We start from the raw sequence: 24,060 nt of genomic DNA on the forward strand, positions 1-24,060 counted from the left end.
AGGAAAAGTTGGGCTGGGCTGGTGGGTAGAGCTGAAGGGGGGCCAGGAGGGAAGCTGATGGTGTCAGAACTGAGTCCACGGCTTTGGGGGAGGCACTGGGAGATGACAGGTGAAGACGCAGACCTCAAGGAGGGCAAACAGGACCACTGAAGCAGGAGGAGGGGTCATCTGCTCTCTGTGTCTGTGTGGACTGACCTGGACTGTGAAGGGAGAGGGTAAACCGGGCATTTTCAAGTTGCCAACTGCAGTTCTAGGTGGGAGCCACAAAAAATGAAGGGCCTTCTAGGCTCTTGTTTGCCTGTTACGGGGCCTCAGCGCACCCATTCCTGGGCTCTCCATCTCACTGCCCATCTCTTGCACGCTGCCGAGCTCCACTGTGATGTGGGAGGGAACTGGTGTTTTATCTTGGAGGCCATGGAAGTGATGGCTCTTCAGAAATGAGAACAGCTGTATGAAAAGAGCTTTGTGTCTCTGTTTTTCAGGGTCCACAAGGACCACAGGGACCGCCTGGGCCTTTGGGAGAAATTGGGCATAAGGTAGGTCTGATCTTTGCTCCTATTTGTTTTCCCCTTGCATGGAGAGCAGCAGGACTGAAGGAGGAGTAAATGTGCAGAGGCGCATCCTTCCACACCTGGGGACATTAGCAGGAAGGATCTCCCTCAAGTCTGAAAGTCAGCTTCCAAAGCAAGCAGTAAAAATCAGAAATTCGAGCATCATTTTCATCACAGCCCATAGGCACCCAGTTGGTAGATGTGCAGACCCATCTTGACAACAAGAGAAACGTTTCAAAGCTGACCACGCTAACAACCATGTCCCAGGCATGGCTCTGCGACCACACCAGGGACCACCTTTCTGCACCAGGGTGCAGAATCAAGCACCAAACACAGCAACCATTCAAACTGCACACTGGTCTTTGCTTTCACCCTCGCTGGTGCCGTTGCTGACAAGACGCAGTTCTGTCGGCCAGCCTGGGTTGCTGTGGCAGCCCCATCACAAGCCGCTGCAGCGGTGGAGGAAGCTCGGGGAAATGCCTTTGCTGCTGACTGTGCTTGTTGGGTTGCTGTTGCCATGAAGCAGTGGCACAAACACACCATAACCAAAGCAGCAGCAGCTGCCAAGCAGTGCCCCAATGGAGCGCAGAGATGCCTCCATGGTTTCCCCCTAACTCCTCGCTTGATTTCACTCCGCTTGAAGTATTATAGCCTTGGCTATAGGTACCTGAAGTGCCAGTTTCCCTTGGGTGGCTCCTTTCCGTAGGTCCCGAGCTGTAATATAGCTATGATGTTTCATTTGGTTGTGAAAACAGCAGTGAGGGTGCCTTTTAATGCAGTCTACTGCAAAGTGTGTGAATCATGAAAGTTTCCATTCTCATGGCTGCTAGACTGGAGCTCGCAGCGTGGTAAACCACACCAGCGAGCTGGAAAGCTGCTACCAACCCACTCTGGAAGTTGCCAACCAAGAAAGTACAGAGCTTTATTCAAATCTGTGACTCTTCCAGGAGCCTTTCTCTGCACTGGCATTTCTGGAGAAACCGAAGCAGGATTTTTGCTTTCATTGGAGCTTGAATTTTCTCATTGCATGACTTGACCATTTGTTCGTAAACCTGACAAGCGCCCTGCTCCCTCCTCTGCTTGAATCCATTTCAGCAAGCTAGGAACTGGCTTTATTCCCTGGGCAGCCGAGTGCTCCCTTGATTATGTGCTCTTTTTTCCTTTATTCCTAACTGCAAAGAGAAGGGAGATTGTTGTCTGGAAAGCAAATATCGTAAGTAAATAAACCACTCAAATCCTTTAAAGACAGGCTTTGCTGTCCCATCTTTGGGCTTGTTTCACAGATTCTCAGTTCCCATGCTTCCCAGAGGTACTAGAAAATATTCAAAGATGAAAGCTCCCACTTGACCTCTGTAGCAAAGGTATCTAATGAACATGACCCTCTGTCGCAAGGCTGCACATGGCAGCTGGACACTGAGTAACAGTTTGCAAGGTCGTTCTCTCATCTTCCCTCTTACTGTCCATAGTTTTCCAGGTCAGAGGCTCATTTCTGGCTCTCCGAGGGATGTCAAGCCCCTCTGCCAGGGTCTATGCTCAGATAGATCTGATCTTATCTCATCTGCCAGCCGCTTGCTTTCAGCTGGTACAGCCTGGCAGCAGCCCTGGGCCGGGGGTCTCTGGTCCAAGACCCGTCGTTCGCATTAGGATGTTTGCCGGCCTGTTACAGCCAGAGAAAGTGGGTGATTGATGTCAAGGCCAATCTGGCCAAAGTTTGTGCTGGAGGGTTTGGTGTAACCTTGCTGTTCTTGGCTCCCTTTAGCTGTCCCGGAGCTGGCAGCACCGCTGCACCCCTGCCTCCCCGGGAGCATGGGGCCGACGGCTTGGCTCGAGGCTGTGTGGTCCGGGGCAGCTGGTCCTGCAAAGGCAGGGCAACCCGCTGCGGCTGCGTTCGCGCGTAGCCCTGAGCAACACGAGACACGGGGCGCGGGGAATGTGCTCACACCGGCGGTGCTGGAGGAGCGGGGTTGCAGGGAGCAAGAGCACAGCTGAGCACTTCTGTTATCTGCTGTACCAGCCAACCTGCCGGGCCCTTCTGAAGGGCTTTCAAGTCTAATTCTGGACCTTTCCCCTTCCTTCCCAACTACTCACAGGGCTGTTCGCTGGCGTGGTTACTAACCTTAGAAAGCAGAGGGGCTGGCAGGAGATAGAGCGAGCTGCTTGGCAGCGGAGGCTGCGGGGCTGCCGCAGGGCTGGGGAGAGGGGAGGCGTGAGACGAGCAGAGCCCTCCCGGGAGCCAGGCGCGAGGGGTACGGGGCTCTTTGATGCTGCGTGCCCTGAGCCAGCTCCAGGGAGGTGATTACATTGCAACCGGGGCTACGCTGTCCCAGGAGGGCTCTGCTAAAGGAATTATGTCTTTGATCTTGCTTTCTACTTGGTTACAATGGGTTTTTTCATTCTCTTTTTTTTTTTTTTTTTTCTTCCAGGGACCGCCTGGCTCAATGGGACAACCTGGCCTTGCAGGTGAACCTGGCATGAAGGTAAGAGAAACCCTTAATGCAATTTCTCTGTCAGACCAGGGAGATAATAGCAACTTCTGTCCCTGCAGGACTGGGTAACATTGCAGGTTCACCCTCCAGCAGCCAAAGCAGACAGCATATTCAACAAAAGATAAAGTTTAAAAGATAAAATCAGATTAACTTTAAGCCCTTGGTTACAAATTCCTGAGCCCCATCCCGAGAGGGAGGCAGTCAGTGCTGGGGAGAAGCACCCTCCCAGGGGTCTTCTTCCTCAAGAGCTGTCAAGGGCCTTGGAAATGAAGGTCAACTCTTCTGCAGATCCAAAATCTGAGTGGAGAAAGGAGTCCTCGAGACCCAGAGATCCAGACAGCTTCTAATTTGAAACAAGAAGAGTCTTAGGAATGTCCCAAACTTAAAAATACCCTCAGACAAGGTCCTGCCACAGTTTCCAAGCCTCAGCTCTGTGGGGACTGAACTCCTCCAATGGCTATGGAGGAAGGGTGCCCTGCTCCAGAGCCATGAATGCACCTTCTTGTCCACATGGAAAGGCCTATAAAAACCATCACTTTGTTTGAATAAGATCCCTGTGCTGAGCAGCTCAGAGGGGTTTTTATTTTATCCTAACCCCCTTTCTGCTTGGTTTGAAGGTTCGCTCCTGTGTGGAGAGATTTTGAACAGACTCTATGTGGGGATTAAATGCAATTTCCTCTTTGCTGTTCTTCACTCGCCATCCCAAGCCCTGTCCTTTGCCATGTTTTCCTTGGCAAATCTTCTGACACTTCACTGGAGCTACCATGTCTTTGGCATCCTGATACTGTATGAGTGTTTCAGCTCCCATGCTCCTGCCTGCCCTCCTCGGGAACAGGACAAGATGAGTTGCATAAACACCCCTTTACCCGCTGTCAGCGCAACACGTCCTTGAAGGGGAGTCAGGGAGAGAGAGCCCCATGTCGCTCCTTCTCCGAAGCTGGGAGGTGCTGGGACAGACTGGGTTGCTCTGGGCAGTTATCGCTCGCAGACCAGTTTCCTGTGGAACGAGATGTATGGACAGGTCAAACATTTTTCACCTTCTTCCTCTGCGTTTCCTGAGCTCTCTTCCTTGCAAAGCCATTAGCTTGGATGGGCACACCCGGGAGGTAGCTGCCCTATGGCCACTGTGCCCCCAGTGCAACCTCGCAGTCTGTCACCAAGATCCATTTGTTTGCCAGCTCCAGGTGCCTTCAGTTCACTTATTTTGGTGCCGTCAAAGATTCAGGGTCTTCTCCACCCTCCTCAGTCACGCTGAGGCTCAAAGAGCTGTCAGCTTTCTTCTCCCTTGCTCCAGTTGTGTCTGCTGCAGCACTGCATTGCACCTGGCATTGCTGCTTTTCCTGCCGAGGGGCCATGCCGAGGGAATATCTGCTGGCTCTGCAGCTGCGGGCAGCACAAACCACTCCTGGACCCCTGTCTTCCTGAGCATCATTGCAACAGAGCCTGCGAGGTGTGCGCTGGCCCTCGTGATGCTAACCTGTCCTTTGGACCCCCTTACAAACGGAAGTGAAGGTGTTTGTATGGGAGAAGTTTGTATGTGAGGGGTGCAATGGGAAGTCCTTCATGCTCACTCACCGTCGGTAAACAGCTTGTCTCCATGTCTGTGGTTCCTTCTTTTTAGGGTGATCCAGGCCAGGTGGGAGTCCCTGGAGAGCAAGGCCTCGTTGGCCAAAGAGTAAGTGCCGTCACCTTCTGGTCGGGCTTCTGTGCCACATCCATTCGCCAGAGGCTCTGCTCCCTGTTCGCAGCCTGGGCAGAGAGCCCCTGCTCCCGGCATCCCATAACCCTTCCATCCCTTCTTTCCTCTCTGCGGGTGGTGGAAATGCCTTCCTCACAGAGCCTCTCAGCTTGAGCTCACCAGCTCCCGTGAGCCTCTCCGAGGCCACAGCTTTGCAAAGGGCTGTGACCACCTTGCGCGTGAACGGGGCAGCGGGGAGCAGCCACGGGCTGTTCGCCGGGAGGCTGCAGTCCGCACGGGGCAGGGAGACGCTGGAGCCGAAGGCGGGCGTTGAGCAGGGAAACACTGGCTACGCTATGCACACGTGGGAGGGAGCCGGGGATGGGATGGATGTGTGGGAAGAAGCTGGCGGTGGCTTTTGTCCCGTCTCGGGACTAAGGTCAGTTGGAGCGGGACGGGGAAGGCTCAGGTTAAATGAACACAGACTGAGCCCCCTTTTCAACGCAGAGAAAGAGGTCTTCCCGCAGGCCAGCAGCGGGGTCCCTGGAGGAGAAACTATGGCTCAGAATAAATCGAGAAGCTGAATTCCCGCTCTTGGTCCAGGAAGAGCTTGTTCAACTTTAGGGTATGAGACAGGACACGTGTCAAAGAGCAGGGCTGGGCTCCTGTCGCTGCAGCCCAGCTTGCTGCCGTGAGTCAGCTCCCAAAAGCATGGGGAAGAAACCAAAACATGTCTGGGCACAGCCTTATGTTTGGTCGCTTCTGTCTTGCAGGGAGAATCGGGGTTGGAAGGGGACAGCGGGCCACTTGGGCCGGACGGTCTCAAGGTAAACCTCAGTCTCATGGCATGTTTCAGCTCTCACGCCCATCTCAGTGCAGCTTCTGCCCTGTAATTCCCAGGGCCAGGTTGAAGCCAAGGGGGTTTTTGGGTCCTGTGTGCAATAAGCCTCTGCCCTGCTCCTTCCAAGGATTTTTTTTTTTTCTGCAAGCACACAGAAAGGACTCCTCCTTTCTCACTCCTCTACCCACATTTTTGGCATCTGATCAGATCTCCAAAAAGGTCAACTTCTTCAAAATCCAGTGATTTGTCTGGTTTATTTGAGTCTTTACAGATTAAATTTCCAACTAATCAGGAGTTCCTGGGCCTGGGAGGGGAAATCAAGAATTGTCCATCACCCTGCCCTGCACCACTGACAAGAACGTTGTTTGCAAGTAAAGAAAGCAGATCCCCTTCCTCTTGGCAAAGCCCCAGGTCCTCGTTCAGGGCTTGCACTGCAGTCTTTATCTAGCTGCTGCGAGCTTGCTACCTTGCCTTTGGAACAGGACTCTGATTTCTGTCCCTGCACAGCTGGCCTTTCCAAACAGGCCAACAGTTTTCTTCCATGGAAAGAAAAAGCAGCCGGTCCCACAACAATGCAGTTTATTGCTTCGTTCTAGTTAAACTATTTGCCATGTGCCTCTGCTTCTGCTTATCTCTGAATGTTGGACCAAAAGACTTCTCCTTAAAGACAGTCAAGACTTCTGCATTCTCTTGCCACCGCTAACTGTCCCTGAGACCTCTTGGACCAAACCAGACCTTCTCGACCTGAATGTGTCTCTGGACAGCAGCAGAGCTGCTGCTTGCTGCAGGAGCATTTGTGCAGGCAGGAGAGATGCTGCGCTCGCACTAACGCAGGTGCAGGAGGAGAACAGCTCTGCCAAGGCTGGTTGGTTGCACAAGCATAGGCGCTGCTGTCAGTACAGAATTAGCGTTTTTGATTGTCTCCATAAAATTTTTGTGCCATCAATTATAAGAACAATGATTTGACAGGATACCTACTGCTCGGACCACAAATCCTTCACAGGGCGAGACGACACTGTTGCGCAGAGCGTTTATTTGAGCCCTGGGCTGATTCCCATTTGGCAGCAAGAGCCAAGCGGCCGCTCCAGAGAAACTCGTCCTGTTCAGCTTCCTGAGCTCAGGGCTTCTGGGTGAGGCAAGGGAGGCTTTCAGATCTTGTCCGCGTCTCTCATTCACGTGGGAGGTTCAGGCCTTATGGCAGGAGAAGCAAAGGGGTTCGGATTACCCTGTGTAATGGGGGAGTTCCTTCTCCTCCAGCCAAGAGACTTGAAAAAAAAGAAACCTAATTTTGCTCATTTTATTAAATGTCAAGTGTATTATGACTCATCCTCATTCATCCTTTTGCTTGCAGGCTCTCTTCCTCTCAGACTCCTGAAATATTAATTATGTGGTGGGTTTTTTTCTTTGCAAGAGCCATGTAGAGTGACCCATGTGTTGTGTGGGTATGAAAAGCTCCCGCCCTCCTCTCTTCCGCAGGGAGACAAAGGAGAGCAAGGCCTGGAAGGAGAGAAAGGAGAAAAAGGCAGTGAAGGACTGAAGGGAAAAGAAGGGCCTCCTGGATATCCTGGCATCACAGGTGTCAGAGTGAGTCTGCAAAACCAGCCCGCTCGCCCCCGCAGCCGCTCCGTGGGTTTCCTGCAGCAATAGTGCTCTCCTCGCCGCGCTGCACGGGCAGCCCTGCGTGTATCCCAGCTCGCGGGGGCACGGGTGTTGGCCCAGCACAGCTCCTGCGCTCTCCACAGAGCCGCCTGCACTCTGGTTCCCCAGTTAGCAGTTGCATCTAGCCCCAAAAAGGTCAGCAGAGGGCTGCGTGCTCTGGTCTAAATCCCAGCAAGCCAGTTGAGTTTAACCTTCCCGACGATGCAGCATGAGCCCAGAGGTGCAGTGCCTGCTCCCCAGCTCAGGCATCCAGGCAGAGCTGGCACACACCGAGCTCTGGGCTGCGGAAGGCAAACCAGCTTGTCTGAAGGGACGAGATCCGTCTGCAACAAGAGGACAAAAGAAAGTTTGCATTCTTGTGTCTGGATTTCATTTAAACCCTAGCAAGAAATAAATAGACTTTTTTTTATTTCTTTTTTTGCTCTTTCATTTTTCCTTCTTTCTTTTTCCTTCTTTCTTTTTCCTTTTTCCTCTTTCTTCTTTCCTCTTTCTTTTTTTTTTTTTTTTTTTTTGCTTTTTTTGGGTTTTTTTCATTTTTTCTTCTTTGTTCTTTCTTCCTTCTTCTTTCTTCTTTTTTTCCTTTTTCTTTCTTCTTCCTTCTTCTTGCTTCTTCTTCCTTCTTCTTCCTTCTTTTTTCCAAGGGCAGTAGTCAATGTAGACATTAATAGTACTGTAACAGAGCATGCTGTGTTGCAGCAAAACACCTGGGGTCAGACTGAGAGGGAGATGCAGACAGTGAACAAGGACAGTCTGCTTGGGGCAGGAGGTTGTCCAAGATGTGACTTGTTGCAAATGTTGTCATAAAGTATGTTATTTTTTGTAAAAAACTACATCCAGGAGAAGGTTTGGTCTTTTGATTGGGATGCATACTTGAGGTGTGGATCAACTCTGGTCTGCCACAGCCTTTGTGTAGACTTTGGGACAGATTATGTAGCCTTGCTTGTGTGGCTGGCTGTTGACTGGCTTGTGTGGCCATCTGTAAAGTGGTCCACCTCACAGGGTGTCAGGGAGGGATGTACAGAGGGCTGTGAGGAGCGGAGTTTCCCCTGGCTGTCACAGCTGGTCTTGGCCTGGAGTTTGGAAATGGTGAGCTTCTTCCCTCCCTCACTTCTGTTTGGTGATTACTTGCTTACTTCTGGTTTTCCCTTCTAAGGTTTCCTCCTTAAATATAGAAAATAAATAGAACAAATTAGCAGGGAATTATTCCCGAATTCTCAGTGAGTATCCTAGGCATGTCTGGTTCACTTGGAGGTCTGATCTCAGTGCATTAGAAAGAAAAATTGTGATTCTGGCTCTGAGATGAGAGCTGTGGGGCAAGAGGGGTTGGGCAGGGTCTGGCCTGGGGCTCGTTCGGTGGTGCCAGGCAGAGAGTAGCTCTGCCGAGTGCCCCACTGGGCTGCTCTGCAAGACGAGTCAGGCCCTTCTGCTTGAAACGTGGAGTTCATCAACTTGACGACATGATTTATTCACGGTAATTATTGTTGTGGATCAAAGTTATTGGAGGCATGGACTCATGAGGCTCTTTCTGTGAAGCGATAGCCAGTTGAGTCGGGTGCAGCCAGCCTGGCTGGAGCAGCCGTGCTCACCCATGGCACAGCTCTTGCTACTCGTGCAGCCGGAGAACACAGCGGCTCCCACCCCACGTGTCTCCAGGAGCCACGCGAGCAGCCCTGGGCTGTCAGAAGAACAAGTAGCCCAAGGTTGATCAAGTTCAGTGGCAGCTCTGAAATCGCTGCCTGGGATGGGTGGGAGGCAGCAGGGCAGGCAGGTACCTCTGAGCGCTGGGTGGATGCTCGATGCTGAAGTGTGTTGTTTTTCTGGCTAAAAGGAGGGCAAGGAGAAGGGTGTGAGGGGATGGAAGCAGCAAAGGGGATGGATTTGTGTTATTTTTGGGCTGAGATTGGGATCTGAGCCCTGACTCGACTAGAAAAGTGGAAACATTGGCTTAATACTGTGGTGCAGCACCATAAAAGTGCAGACTAAGGCTGTAGTTGTGACCCGAATAAGGCCATCCTTGGCGACAGCCCCTGGTGCCCACAGGGAGCTCTTCGCGGGGCTGGGACCATACCACAGCGAGGGGTGCTCCCCAGCACCCCAGTTCCCTCCCAGCTGCAGGCTGGCATGGCCGGACAGCCGCCCTGCATGTGCTGTACTTCTGGCTGGTTCACGTGTTTGTATTGTGCATGTTTTAAGAACCAGTAAAAATACTAAAATCATGCAAAAGCCATATTAAGTTATAAAGTATAAAATATAGTAGATTCTCTCAGACTCTGTCCCTGCTGTTTGCCAGCATGTCCCTGGGAACATGATGCCGTATTTTGTTTTATTTTAAAAAAAGTCAATAGAGCCAAGATTCCTGCTCATAATCGCTCCCTTTTGGTCTTTTTTACTGCAGAGTGCTGTATTTCCATCTACTATTTTAATATGCTTCTTTGTATATCCTTAAGTGTAAACTCAAGCAGACTTTCAGAGACCCACATAGGCTCCAGATAGCACTGCCTCCTCTGCCAAACGCCTGGCCGTTACCTAATGTATAGGCTGGTGTTCCTGTACTCGCTGAGGTAATTCAAAGTTGGAAGTCCTCTGACAGAAGTACGAATAACTTTTCCATTTTTAATTCGAGACTTTTGTACTACCTTCCCATGGAGAAAGTGTACAAATATGATTGGGATCTTCCTTAGATTTCTGCCAAGGTAAAGTTTACAACTCAGAGATGCAAATCACTAGAGATAACTGCAACCCCCTCCTTTTCAGCTGAGGATTGGAAACTGGAATATCAACTCAATCCATCCTCTGCGAGATCTGCCACAAAAACCAGCACAGGCACAGCCCACCACAAACGTGTACAATGGACAGATGGTTTTAAGGCTGCTGCACAAAGATAACAAAAATCTTGTCAGGGAAAAATCCTGAAGGTGTTCACCCAAGGACAAATGCCAAGGCTGCACAGTGCCCAGCTCCTGGCCAGGGTTTGTAGGGTAGCATGGAAATTGCCTGGGAAGGGTGCAGAGGCGCTTGCGTTGCAGGGAGGAGGCATGCTGGTTTTGGGTGTGCTGCAGATGCTGTGTCTTTGCACATTATGTACGTTGCGTATGGTTTTAATACATCTGATGAGGTAGTGTTACGCTGTCCGATACTCAGTTTAGATGGTTTTAAAGAGAACTTCTTCTTTAGCTATTTCATCTTCAGTAGGTCTCTCCTGGCATGACATCCAGGAGTCCTTACATCCTTGCTTCACTGCATTCCTGCCTGGATCCATTGACTTTTCCCCGGTCTAGAGATGTTTTCTTCTGCTCCAATATAGTTGGGATATCCTACTCAACTACAAAAGGGACAGGGGAGAGGTCGATGCCTCTGTGCTGTTCGTGGGAGAGACACACGCAAGGATCTGTCTAGTTACCTTTGACAACAAGCTGACCTCCATCTGGGAGCATGTAGCTCATCTTCTGCTTCTGGAAGAGATTCAGGAAGAAGCTGATGCCCATCTGCAGTCATGGACATAGAGACAAGCTTCTCCTATGTGTTGGCTTGGCCATGTGTTGCCCTCTGCCTTGGCACTAGGGGGGATCCGCAGAGACGTGCCCTCCATGATCAGCAACAGCCTCTGGAAAAAGCTTTTTCAAGACAAGTCTCTGCAGCTGCACCACTTCTTGAAGATTTTTCCTTAACACCAAGGACATGTTTAGTCTTAATCTTTATTTTGCTTATGTCTAAAGGAACATGACACTTTGGTATCAAGTGTCCTCTCGACAAATGTAGGAAATGAGGCGTCTGATTGCTCTGAAATGATCTGCCTTTATGGCTGGTACATTTTCAGCCCATTTTGCACATAACAGCCTGGGGCAAAGGTCTGGTGCTGGCATTGCCCTGTGTAGCTGCAGAGCAGGTAGAAGCTGGGGAACTTGGCAGGACACATACGAGCTCGCACACCACATGGTGACAGGCCAGAGCAAGGGATGGAAAGAGCTTAGCAGTTCTTCGGTCTGCACAGTCGTAGAGCTCCCTGGGAGATGGCAATGAGGGGATGTGCTGGAGCACCTTCACAGATATCAAACTGGAGGAAGTGTAAAGGGTCATGCAGAAGAGAGATGTTCACCCAGCGATCAATCCCTACAGCAGAGACAAGTCCGGCTTTACGGAATAAGGTTTGATTTTCTAGAAAGCTGATACAACATTAACGGCTGAGCACAACCAAAGTTCCCTCGATGCTCAAGAAACATTTTTCAAAGATTGTCCGCTTTAACTTGGCTCAGCCGTTTCCAGTATTAACATATCTGAAAGCCGGTTTCCACTGTGGTTTTAAATCTCAAACAAAAGCAGCAGGGAGGCCCCAGCCAAGTCTCCAGGGGTAGTTTGTACACGTTTGAAAGCCAGTGGATTTCAGCAAACAAACCTGGCAACTGAGATGGTCCATGAGTCTCACAGCTGTGGCTGGCAGGACTCGAGGCAGCTGGAGCTGAGATACACGAGTAGCCTCTATCTTTCGGTCACTTTGTCCAAGTTCACACTGCTCCGTTCAATTCCAGTTCCTGCTCAACAGAGGGATGGGCCAGTTGTCCCCCTGGTCATAAGAAAGAAATCAGAGTACCTGAAACACTAACACGCAGCTGACTGTAAGATCCACTTGAGATTTCAAAAATTGCATCAGAGATGTGTACCTTTCCTGAACTGCTATCTCGCGTATTATCTTCTCCCAGTGGTTTCCATCTTCTTCTAATTCAAACTTGTTGCCTTCAGTTGATCTTGAGTGTCTTTTGGACTTGGCCATTTGACTTCTGGTTGGCTTGTTGGAGCAGTGAGCAGCTGACAACCTCTTCCCCTGGCAGAGCACCAGGGACTGTTTAGGCACCTCTGTTCAGAGAGACTGGCTGGAGGTGCAGATCCTGGGGTTAACGGTGCAGGAGCAGGAGTTGTCCACTGGAGATCCAGACTTTCCATATGAGCAAGACGGGACAAGGATATTTCTCTACATTATGTGGGGAAACTGGAAGACAGAACAACCCTTTGAAACCTGGCAAGGCATCCATCAGCAATGTGAGTGTCACGGTGTAGTTTGCCAAATTACAAAGCTAATTTATCTGCCAACCTGTAATTGTGTGAGGGGATAGTGCCACAGAGCCTGAAATTCCCAAACAATATTGTTGGAGAGCAAATTTTACGAAGGACCTGGCTGCCAGTTGATCCTGCTCTTCACAACAGAGGATGGTAAGAGTCAAAGGCTGAAGTCACTGGTAGGCAACCATCAGCCTGGACATGGGCAAGTGGTCCCTGAGAGTAAAACCCCCAGAAGTGCTCCTCTCTGCGGCATCTGTCCACCTACAGAAATACAGCATTTCAGCCCTTTCCTCAGAGGACAACTGATCCACCAGTGGCAGTGCAAAAGGCCCAAGCCAGTTGGCAGGAGGGAGGCGGTGGGTTTCCAACTGCGCTCTGAAGCTATGCACTGTGGTTTTTGTAATGTGCTGGTTGTCATACAGGGCAGACATCTGATAGCAAGGTTTTTACAGTTCCAGGAAAGCAATTGGAGAGCCTGGAGGTAATGAAATACAACATGCGCTGAAACAAGAAAATCCCTCATTGTTCAGCAAAACTGGGAGCTGAGTTCTTTTCTTTTTCCACGTCGTTTTTAACCTGAAATCCTATCTGCAGTGTCATTCAAGCCATGTCAGGACTCAGAAAGCTTTGAGCCAGATGCTCCGATGGTATAAATCGCCATAAACAATTACGTCAGAGAAGATCTGGCTGCATGTGCCGGCCCTGCTGCATGGTGCAGATGTGCACCAGCAGACCAAAAGAGCTCCAAGGGCTGGTAAATCCTTTTGCCCTGATGAGACAAGGTCCAAAGTCCTTTTGGTTTCTCTCCAAGAGGGTAGAGTAACGGAACTGGGCTGGGCTGGAGATCTGAGAAGGTTTTCTGAGGGAACTCGCAGTGCTTTGAAACGGATAAAGCCGCTATCCAGCCCAGGACAGAGCGCTGGGTGAACTCATAGCTCTTGGCTCCAGCGCTGTGGTCTCAGCCACGTCGCTCCTCAGAGCGGCAGCAACTCCACATGCAGCACTGGATGGTGTCCTTAGGACAGCTTTATTCCCATCTCGTTCTTGTTTCTCCATCATCTACAGGCTACAATCCTGAAGTGGAAGAAGGACTTGCTGGCCGAGATGGACCTTCTGATCTAAGCTAGCAGATTCGCTCCAGAAACAGCACGCTGTGGTCACAGCTGAGACAGGGCTGGTTTCTGGGCTCTGTAACGCCAGGGTAGAGCAGGAGCTCATTCCCATCCGACACACTGCTCTCTTATAAAGCTGTCCAAACATCTCTCACAGCAGAATTTGTCCCAGAGTGGTTTTTTGCTCTTTGTTCTGTTCTGTTTCCTGCCGCTGAAAAGATGATTCAAAGATTTTCTGCAACGAAGCGCCTCGCTCTGCTGTCACTGAATCCAGCCATTCACTCCGAACACATGAGCTCGGCGACAGCTGGCAACGCCACAGCAGTTACATGGCATTCAGCTCCCTGAAAACACTGGGGCTGCCGAAGGACGATCATGGAGTCGCTTCTGGTTTTAATCTCAGCTGTCCATGCAGGAATCTCTGCTTTTTTTGATAGTGTGCTGAGCTGTTTTTTTCCTGGAAAAGCTGGGTTTTGTGCCCTGGTCTACGGACTGTCTGTGGAGCTTTTACTTGAAAGAAGTCTCTTCGACTCTCTGAACTGGAGGGCATGGGGTTACCCTCCAACTGAGCAATGGAAGGAATGGAGAATACTGGGCTCGCTGTGCAGGGGAGGGCTGTGGCAGTGTGTCAGCGGTAACAGCGAGCTCCTCGCACGCTGAATCTACGAAATTACTATTGTTACTCCTGATCTTGCCCTTGCATAATGTGTTAGCAGTAGCGGCACAAAGTAGTGAAGTGACTTGCTTGGGGTCATGCGGTGGCAGAGGGGGACTGGGAGCTCTCCAGCCCTGCTCCTGTGCCCTGTGCGGTGGCTCGGGACAGGCTGTATGGGCCCACAGGCCAGACACAGATGTTTCCTGAGATGGTTGTGCTTGTCACAGGGCACGGGCCCCTTGCTGCAGAACTGAATGTCTCCTGGGATCCACATCCCAAACCACAGCCACCGCTTCCACACAGAAGGAGGGGGCACAACAGGACATGCTCTTCCTGCCCTACAGCCTGTCCTTTCCGGTAGCCGCTACATCAGCAGGGCCAGTTCCTATACTGGAGTGCAATTTCTATAGCTGAAGGTACTTGTATTTGGCCATGGTATGTCATTGCGTAACAGCCTTGGGGTGTCATTACTCATGTGGACCAACATCCAGCAAAGCCATAAGCAGGTGTTTGCCTAGCATCAAAAATCAAAGGCGAACAAAGTTGCTCAGGAATGAAGTCAAACGTGCTTAAACTCTTTGCTTTGAATAGGGCGAGAGCAAGGGTCAGGGTGAGTGCCCCTGCACAGCCGCATGCCAGGATCTCTCTCCTTCCCCTTCCAGAAGCAATGTTGTCATCCCTGGGCAGCGCTGCCCTTAGCTGCAGTCAGCTTCTCCTTCTTTTGCTTTAATAATCAGTGCATCGCTGATGGCCCTAGGTTCAGCCTCTTCTGTAGAAGTCCAAACGTCCCATTTTATGGAGAGGTACGTGCTGGATTTTGTTTGGGAGATTTTACAGTGGGTTTTTTTTTCCCTGTGTCTGCTATTCTGGTGTCTGTGACTCAGTCCACCAAATCCATTGAAACCTTTGGAGTGGACCAGGGTTACCTGTGAGCCCTGGGAATCCTGCAGGGAATCCCAGAGCTCTCCCAGTCCTCGGGGAGCCATCGCTCACAGCGACCGGGTTGTTCTCCTGCAGCCGAGGAGCCATTCGCCCTCGCAGGGAGTAGGCCAGCTCTGCCTGGTCTCTCTGCTGCTCGGGAAGGGAGGCTGATCCCAGCTGGTCTTCGTTTAGAGTTAATAGCAGTCAAAATGAGCCAGAATTTGAAATAAATCCCATTGACTTGGCACGGTTTCTTTCCTGACTCAGACGAAGGAGATGCACTTCTGTGCAGTTACTCCAAGATTCCCCTCCTTATTGCAAGAGAAGATTTCATTCCCCTCCTCTTCCACAACCCCAGGGCATCTGTGTCCTTCAAAAGGAAGACATTAACCCCTAGTGTTTGGGAGAGGAAAATAAAGACACAAGTAGTGCTCGTTAGTGTAAATCAGAGTTATACTGCCCAAGCGCTCTGTCTATTCCGTTATTCCCAGTTGTCAGCTTCCAACTCTGGCTATTCTTTGGAGCATTTTGGTGTCATCATGTATGAAAGCTTCACGGCTCAGCAGGGGTGAGGGCTTGCATTTCTCACCCACCCATCGAGTCTTTTGATGGCACCTTTGTCTGCTGTGCTTCCTTAGAGATGAGGAAATAGAGGCAAAGAGGGGGGCAAAAAGAGATTTTCCCAGAAACAACACGTTGGTGGCAGTTCAGGGCTATTGGATCAAACCAGACCAGCTCAGAGCACACAGTGCTGCTCTGCACATAATTCTCTTAGCTGCCTTATGCTTTGACTGCTGAGAAAAAACAAGTTAAATAGACCTCCTCATCCACGAAACCGAAAGTTGCATATATCAGAGCAACATCTGCATGCAGATAAGAACTGGCACTTAAGCAGAGAGTTTGAGAGACAAGATTTTGGGTTGGATTCCACATTTTAAGCTGAGGAACTCGGCTGAAAGGAAAGTCATAGTGACGCTAGCTGTCGTCTTTCCATCCGAGATCTTTTTATAGGATTTCCCCATCTCGCTTTTTCTTTGAATTCAGCCAGCCAGCTCTACCTGCACTCACCACTCGGGTTTCCACAAGCAGGCCAAGGGCCCATTACTTCCCAGTGATCCCATTGAAGCCCTCTGAACCTTGCAGTACAATCAGGTCTTTCTTCTCAGGAACAGTTGACTCTTTCTTCCCTCCCCATACTCATTCAGGAGCTGCTGCCCCGTCTCCTCCCCTTCCAAACTACTGCTAGGCAGAGTGATTATGAAATCTGTTTCTTATAAATCCGAAACATTTATGTCTTCAAATGCCCAGCCCCAATAATCCCACTAATTTCCTGAGTGCTTGTGAACTGTCCTCCATGGGGGGAGGCTTCTCTCGATCAAACTTTATTAAGTAGGAGTTCTCATATGGAGACATTGCTGAGCGGTAGGAAATGATATGGGGCTTTTTCATTTCCCTTTAAAGGAGTTCACTGGCTGGGCCCTGGACAATATGGGCATGGTCATCCTATGGTTCATGCTTCCTACCTTTGTGCTGCTTTAGCTTTTCTGCCCTTTCTGTGTCCAGTGCCTCAGACTATCACCATTTTTTTTTCCGTCGTCTTTGGCACTTTTCTCATTAGCCACATTCTGGTTCTTCTGTTTCTTCCTGCTTCACGTTTGGTAGGGAGGAGTGACCTCAGACCTTCACTCAATTACACCCAAAAAAATTGGAAAATATGCTCCTTCTCCACAACAGTCCTGCATCGTCCTGATCGTGCCTGAGCCAGGCTTTAGGAAGCTATCTTGCCAGTACCGTGCTTGCGTAGAGCTTCCCTCCTGTGCCATGCTGTAAGTCTGCAAGCAAACCACATCTATCCTCTGAATTTCCAAGAGCCACAGTTGCCCTTGAGTCAAGCCAAGACCGTGAGTCACGTCTCGGTAACCACTTCCCCGCATCTAGTGCTTGTAGCAGAGCATCACTGCATGTGGGGGAAGCCTGGGTCTGGATTTTAACACTGTTTGGATTTTGGCTCCGTTTGGGGCATATCTCTCTGCAGTTCATTCAACTTCCTTATTTTGTTTTTCTGGATGTTGTTGTCGTAACATAGATTTCACATGTTGATGTCTTGAGAATTTAAAGCTGGGCTGCTCATCTGTTTGCTCCCAACAAACATTACTGCTCTGCTGTGCTGTGAAACAGACCTAACTTTGCTGTCAAGGCCATCAGCAGCTGAAAGCCTCTTTTTTCCTTAAAAATTAACCAATTTGCATTGGAGAATAAACCATCCAGCTTTTCCCTTTGGTGAATATCTAAGGCCATACTAAAAAAAACTTACAGAATTGGGTCCTTACTGAACCTGGCAATGAAATTCTAAAAATTCTAGACTTAAGATGATCATTTTTTTTGCTTTCCTTGGATATTTTGGCATACCTGAAGGCATGTGACTGTAAAACCACTGCTTTCCACTGTCCCTGGTCACAAATACCATCATCTTCTGGATGTACTGAATATGCTGCTCTAGTGAAGAGTGCAGTATGTAAAGAGAAGTCACCATTTAAAAATAATCCGGCTCACAGAGGAAGCTTGGAAAGAAGATTTGTTTTCTCAGTAAACCAGTAACCCAAAGCATACAACAGAATGTGTACAAACCCCAAGAATAAAAGCATCGAGTGTTTAGTGCCTTGGTACACGAGCCCATCTGATCTGAATCCAGCAAAAAGAACTTGGAATTAATTATTCTTATGTATAGGCTTTTGTACATTTTTTGCCCTTCTTGCTGTCTCTCCTAAAGAGAGTAGGAACCCTAGGAACTTCTCATTGCAGTGAAAGAGGTACCAAAAGATGCGAGATGCCTGATGCACTTTGGAGATCCTGGCTGAAGTTCCAATCTCACTGAATTCTAGTTTTATCCTTTTTTTTTCCCCCGCCTGTTCTGGCCCTGATTTTTCCATCCCTGGACAGACGAGTCAGAAGAATGGAAAGAAAAAGGATCTGACAATTTTTGAAGGCTACTGAAGTTGTTGCTGGGCTTGTTATTGCTTGTGGCATGTGACAGCGCAGTGATTTCTGGGAACTGTGCAAACCACTGCCTATGTGCCCCGTGAATGCCTGGGATTGCAGCAAAGAGCAACCACATCTGGAACGTCGCAAGTAGAGATATTGCATATCTGGGAACCCCAGACAAGTGTTGAACTGCCTCTAAACTCATCTGGGCAAAATTCCTGCGCAGTTGGAGAAAGCACATCCAGGAAAATCGGACATATGGTAGGCTTCCCACTCACCAGCAGAGCTCTGCTGGCCAAAGTCCTAGAAAGCATGCTGGTAGAGCACAGCAATATCCTTGCTGATAGAGCTTACTCCGTCTGAGGAGGTGACTCAAGCTGCAAGATCCAAGCCACGTCTCTGCTGATGGTGTGGCCAGCGTGGTTTGACCCAATTATTTTTACCAGCATAGCTTTTAACCGTCACACAAGAGCTAACAACAGTGAGAGAGGCTCAGAGCAAGATCTCCGGGGTTTACTTCAAGTGGCAGCTGGTCTCACTATCACTGACAGGAGTTGGAGATGCTGCCAATTTTTTTTTCTCCAGCAATGAAGCAGGAGCCACACCTCAGCTGGAGGACCCAGGAGAGCCTTCTGGAGTAGATGAACATCCCTGCTCAACAAGGCCAAGGCATCAGAGAGAGAAAAGTCAGTACAGGGAGTTTATCAGAGCCCATATCTGTATTCAGACTCTGCCAACAGGGAAAGACAAACTGAAGGAGCCCAAAGAAAGCTGAGACCCTGTTTGAACATGGCACAGTCTTCTGTGGATCAGGTTTATTTTTGTGAGCAGGGCTTGAACTGTCAAAGTTGGTGTTTGGCATTGTTTTTTCCCCTCACCCAGATGACCCTAACCGTATATCTGCACTTCATGATTGTGGGTACAACCGTGAACTTGAACGCTGGCAGATTTTAGGAGCAGTGCGGAAATTTCATTTTTCAGACGGGAAGATTTAAGGCCTGAACTCGTCTTCTCAAAAAGCAAAGCCATTTTCTAGTGCAGGGTAGAAGCACGCTTCAGTCATTGCTTCCATGGGAGATGTATCCGGGTGGAGGGAGGCAGGCTGTACTTCAAAGTCTTCTGAAGTAGCTGTGAGATCCTGGTGACCTCCCCTGTGAACAGGGTCCGTCTGCCCTGCGCAGTGATAAAAGGGTACATCTCATCCACGCGCTGGTGTCTGTGTTTTTCACAGACAGCATAATGCATCCTCATCCTGGGGATGGACCAGTAACATGGAAGTATTTGTTTCAAGAGCTGTTACAACACAGCAACTCAGGAGCACACCTGATTGTGCAAAATGGCTCTGCTGGAGAAGATCAAGAGCTTGGCCACCACTGGGGCCAGGAACAGATTTAGCTTAAAAGGGACTTTCTCCCATTTGAAGAAACATCTGTTGCCTGTGATTCCAAAAGATCTCAGTGCACAGTCTAGGGAGACTGATGGAAAAACACTATGCACCTAATTAGAAATCCCAGTTGTGTCTTTGTTCGTTCACGTCTTATTTTGAGTGACTTTTATGAGTGACTCCACTATTCACTCTCCGTATTTTCAACCCACTAAGCATCATGGTATTGCTGCAGAACGGCCTCTGCGAGCGTTATTGCTGCTTCGCTACACACATCACGACTGATACGTGGGGAAGTTGAGGGAGCTGGTACCCAGTGCGGTGGTGAGCTAGCTGCAGAGCTGGATGGGGATGGCCATTTCCCAGGTTGATGCTTCCCTTGGCGAGGATTTCTCTCTGCTCCTGTCAAAAGTGTAAATCACATGGGTGACGCTGGAGGCTTGGCACCCACAATTCAGTGTGTATTGTGGCTGCTCAGCTTCTGTGGGAAAATAATTCCAAAAGTGATCTCTTGGAAAGTGGCAGCAAAAAATAGCAAACAAAAACCCCGAGCAGTATGGAAGAGACAACAGAAGAGGACTCGTGTGCTCCTCGGCAGGGACTTGTCCTTTGTGAAGCTCTCATGGTGTTGGCAAAGTGGGCTCTTGAAGCATTTGACTTCGGTAAAATGGAGCTATTCCCTTTGGGGAAGAGAAGAACTGGCACAATTCTTTAGGGCTGTGAGTCTGAATTGCTCCTTTGTGTGAAGAGCAGGCACTTAGGAGGCCCGTCTTTCAGATCAGAGTGAAACCCCTCCGATACGGCTGCCTTTATAAGTTGCTTTTGTTCAGCGGAAACTGATACTTTTCTGCAGCATATGCGGTGGTGAAAATTATACCTTCTTAACTGGGAGGCTGGAGAGCAGAGGGAGCTATGCCGTGCTGGTGTGTAGATGCTGTTGAAAAGTTTCTCGCAATTGCCAAAAAGCATGAGTTATTCTCTTCAGTGATGCTTTTGCTTCTTTCTGTCAAATCGAAAATATGTTGTCTGCCTTGCAGCCAACAGGGTCAAACACTGAAATAATGAACTCCCTGGCTCCCGAAGGAGAGCGTGCTATACTTAGTTACCCGTCACAGCTAATTTCTGTTGCGTGCATGCAAGGAGGGGCAGCAGGACCTGCTGCCCCTGAGGCACCCACGCTCGGTGCACGGAGCAGCCCAGCGTTTCTGTCTCTCGTTGCTGTGGCTCCCACCTGAAGCTCTGCATCCCACTCCATTTGTAGATGCCTGATCAGTCTATTGTGATTCCTGCGTTCTGTGTGTGGCAGGAATAAAAACACAAATACAGGGAAGGATTTTTGCACTGTGAGCAGAAAGCTGTGCTTGGCAGGTAGATGGCAAATGAATCCACTGCCAGTTTTTACAAGGTAAAAACAAGAGGAATTGCTGTTGAGGCAACGGTTCCACTGCCGGTATCCTAAAGCCATATGAAAAGTATTGGAAATGATGCTGTGAAAAGCCGGAGTTGAATATCAGTATCAGTGCCTTAGCTGATGGTGAAAGATGCAGCTCTGTTTGTAGAGCAGTGGCAGGCAGATGGCAGCTCTGTCCGCAGACCAGAGGAAACATTATGTGGGGCCAGGGTAGGTGTGTTTTCTGCATTTCAGCCCTCTCTGGAGCAGTGGCTGGGTAGGTACCGTTTTTCAGTTCAGTGGGTGGTGTCTTCAAGGAGCGCTGCTGAGATCCCTCTTTTGCATCCTTGAGGACAGAAGGACACATCAGATGGCAATTTTTCCAGCTTTGACATGATCTGAAGGTGAAAAACATAACCTTTCAGCCATGTTGCCGTATAGGTACCTAGGCACAGAGATCTTTCCACCTCTAAGCAATGAGGTTTCCTTCTCCTCCATGTGTTGGAGCAGCTCAAGAACAAACTCAGCCACACTCTGGTTGTAGTACCTGTGAATCATGGGCTTACTTGCATGACTTCCAAGCCTTCTTGTTAGCTCCTGTGGGGCTAGGACAGGATGGTTGAGGATGATGTCAGGGTTGCATGTACCAGGGGGGTGACCTGGGGATGGTTGGTTGGGATGGGACTTCTTTGCTTTCCCACTTCAACAGCTTTTTTTGTTCTCCTAGGGACCAGAAGGGAAACCAGGAAAACAGGGGCAAAAGGGCAAGCCTGGCCAGAAGGTAGGAACTTTTCCCTTTGATAATATCTCCTCCTCTGGATCTCACTTTCTTTGCTCATCTTGAATATTCATCTGTAGAAGCAATTTCATCCTGCATTAATGTCAGTGCTTTTGTTCTGCAGGGCAGCAAGGGCTACCAGGGACAGCTCGGTGAGACAGGATCTCCAGGGAAGGAAGGGCCGAAGGGGAACCAAGGCCCTAAAGGATCCCGAGGTACCCTGGGACCTATGGTGAGAAGAGCTCTGCAAATGGTTGAACACAACACGCAGAAATGTGACGAGTGGTGGTGGGCACAGGCCTGAAGGAAGCAGAGAGCCCAGCAGAGGCTTCAGAGCACAGAAAGTGAAATGGTGTTAGATGGGTTTAATTGACCAAAACAGCTTAACGCTTGCTCTGAGCAGTACAGGAGAGACTGTAGTGGGGGCTGCGTTGGTCTCCTGTGAATCCAGCTCACATTGCGTTGTGGTGGATGGACTGAAATCTTGGGGATTTTTCTTGAGAAGGGAGTGAGTGGATAAGCTATTTTTGCTAAGTTCTTTCCCTTTGAGACTGCACACTCGTGGCAAGAGCTGCTTCCAAGTCAAACTGGGTTGTTATAAGGAACTCTGCCTTGGACTCCCGCCCTGTTTCTACACCCACTCTTGATCTACTTATCTAAAACACTTGCAGCAAGAAGAAATACAGCATGGGAAAGGGTTTGAGTTGGGGACTGAAGGTGAGGCTTTCAGAGAGAACAGCAATAGTATGACGGAGAGGGAAGAAAGTTAACTTGCTTTAGGAACATGAGACAAATGCATTGGGACAGCAGCGGTAAGTAAGAAGTACCTCCTCATGCATTGCAGACTGGTAAGGAAACTTCTTGCACTACATTTGGTAGAACTTAGTGAAAGAGCAGGAGTTATTTATGAACCAGGAATCACGGTGATGTTTCAGAACAGTAGCAAATGAGCTATGAAGTAACGGTTGCGCTGATAGTGCTTTCCTGCACTAAAAATTATGGCCTCCCCATATATCCTCCCTTCATATTCTTTGGCAAAGCCTCCATGGGTTGTTTCACAAGGAAAGAAGGCAATATCTGAGCAGCCGTCTGTTGGACTGAGCACGTCTCTGCAATCTGTCTTGTGGAGAGGGCTTTCTTCCACAATAAACGGGATTATATGGAAAGTTTGCAATTCACTTTAATCCGATGATCTGATTTGAACCCTGTTGTTCAGTCTGCTAAAGATGCAATAAACAGCTCTTGTGGTGCCCTCATCACAACCCAGAAAACTCCTTTCTTGGCCTCAGAACCCATGCTGAAATGTTTCCTCCCAGCAGTTTAGGATTAAATCATGCATGAGAATGGTCTCACTGGTGGACTTCCTAGCACAAAGCTAATTTGGATATAAAGATGTCCAACAGGACAGATGTAGAACACGCACTATGCAGCCATTTCTGGTAGCAAATCTAAATGAGGTGGGAAACCCACTGCTACAGGCTCACTAAGACATAGACCGGACTCCTAGCATCCCTCCCTATGAGTAAGAGATTAAAGCCAAGCAAGAGCATTTCAAATGGCCGCAGCAAAGCTCATCAGTGGCATAGGGAACGGGTGGCTGCACTCCCATGTGGTGCTGAGCTTTGCTTTGCGTAGCCCAGTGTATCCTCTTCTTGTGAGGTAATACCCACAGGCTGCTCTCATGGTGCTTTCTGTGCTTGCCTCTCCAGGGTGCTCCAGGAAGGATGGGTGCTCAAGGGGAACCTGGCTTAAAGGGTTACCAGGTAAGGTTTTTATTTTCATGCTCCATCTTCTATCTGTTCTCAAATGCCACAAAACTACCACTGCAGGATACAAAATAAGTTTTTAAACTGTGATTTATGTCTGACCTTGAGTTCAGATTAGTTCTTTCTCTAGTCTCCATCTGCACCGTGACAACTTCCTCAGATCTATTTGGTTCATCTCTGCCATGACCCATGTGCCCCTCTGAAGCTGCGATGCACAACACAAGGCTTCTGAGATCTGGCAGGAAACCAAGGAGGACCTTCAGTCAAACAGCTCTTTGCTTTCTCCTCACATCTCTCTGCTCTCCGCAGGGACATGCAGGACCACCAGGGCCAATTGGACCACCAGGGCCAAAGGGGGAAAAGGTAAGCTCACAGAGTTTAGTCACCTCATCTTCCATTGGCATGGAAGCTGAGCTGACATACAGCTGATTGCCCCGCTGCCACAACACCCATGCATCTGCACTCGCCTCCTCTACCTGCGGCAGAGGCAGAGGTGCCTCCTCTACACCACAGCCACTTGCAGAACTCCTGCTGCAGCTTTACTTCTGCAAATCCGTGCCGGGACAAAAATAAGTCAGAAGAACACCCCACACAAACTAGCTGATCTTCAGCGTGCTGTCTGTGCTTTAATCAGCGGATAGTGTGCTGTAAGCGAGGAAGAACTGGTCTCCTCTCCATTGCCTTTGCTCCGTATTTCTCATCGCCTGCCACCCCCTTACCTTGCTTGTCCCCCTCACCCCTCAACGAGCCCCCTTGCCACAGCTGGCCTGGGTCAGAGCCCTCTTTCACAGTGGCTTTCCCC

At 49.5% G+C, this 24,060-nt stretch overlaps 1 protein-coding gene across 1 annotated transcript in view; it reads left to right on the forward strand.

The window, feature by feature from the left end:
* The window catches only part of COL27A1 (collagen type XXVII alpha 1 chain), a 163,049-nt gene that overhangs the window by 116,550 nt on the left and 22,439 nt on the right, over window positions 1-24,060 (forward strand). The window contains exons 33-41 of the mRNA XM_009935398.2: window positions 483-536; window positions 2,975-3,028; window positions 4,659-4,712; window positions 5,489-5,542; window positions 7,033-7,140; window positions 21,442-21,495; window positions 21,617-21,724; window positions 23,202-23,255; window positions 23,568-23,621. Coding sequence (XP_009933700.2) covers window positions 483-536; window positions 2,975-3,028; window positions 4,659-4,712; window positions 5,489-5,542; window positions 7,033-7,140; window positions 21,442-21,495; window positions 21,617-21,724; window positions 23,202-23,255; window positions 23,568-23,621 — 594 coding nt within the window. The remainder of the gene's footprint in view (window positions 1-482; window positions 537-2,974; window positions 3,029-4,658; window positions 4,713-5,488; window positions 5,543-7,032; window positions 7,141-21,441; window positions 21,496-21,616; window positions 21,725-23,201; window positions 23,256-23,567; window positions 23,622-24,060) is intronic.

Source organism: Opisthocomus hoazin, chromosome 19, assembly GCF_030867145.1.
Source record: "Opisthocomus hoazin isolate bOpiHoa1 chromosome 19, bOpiHoa1.hap1, whole genome shotgun sequence".
Classification (NCBI taxonomy): Eukaryota; Metazoa; Chordata; class Aves; order Opisthocomiformes; family Opisthocomidae; genus Opisthocomus; species Opisthocomus hoazin.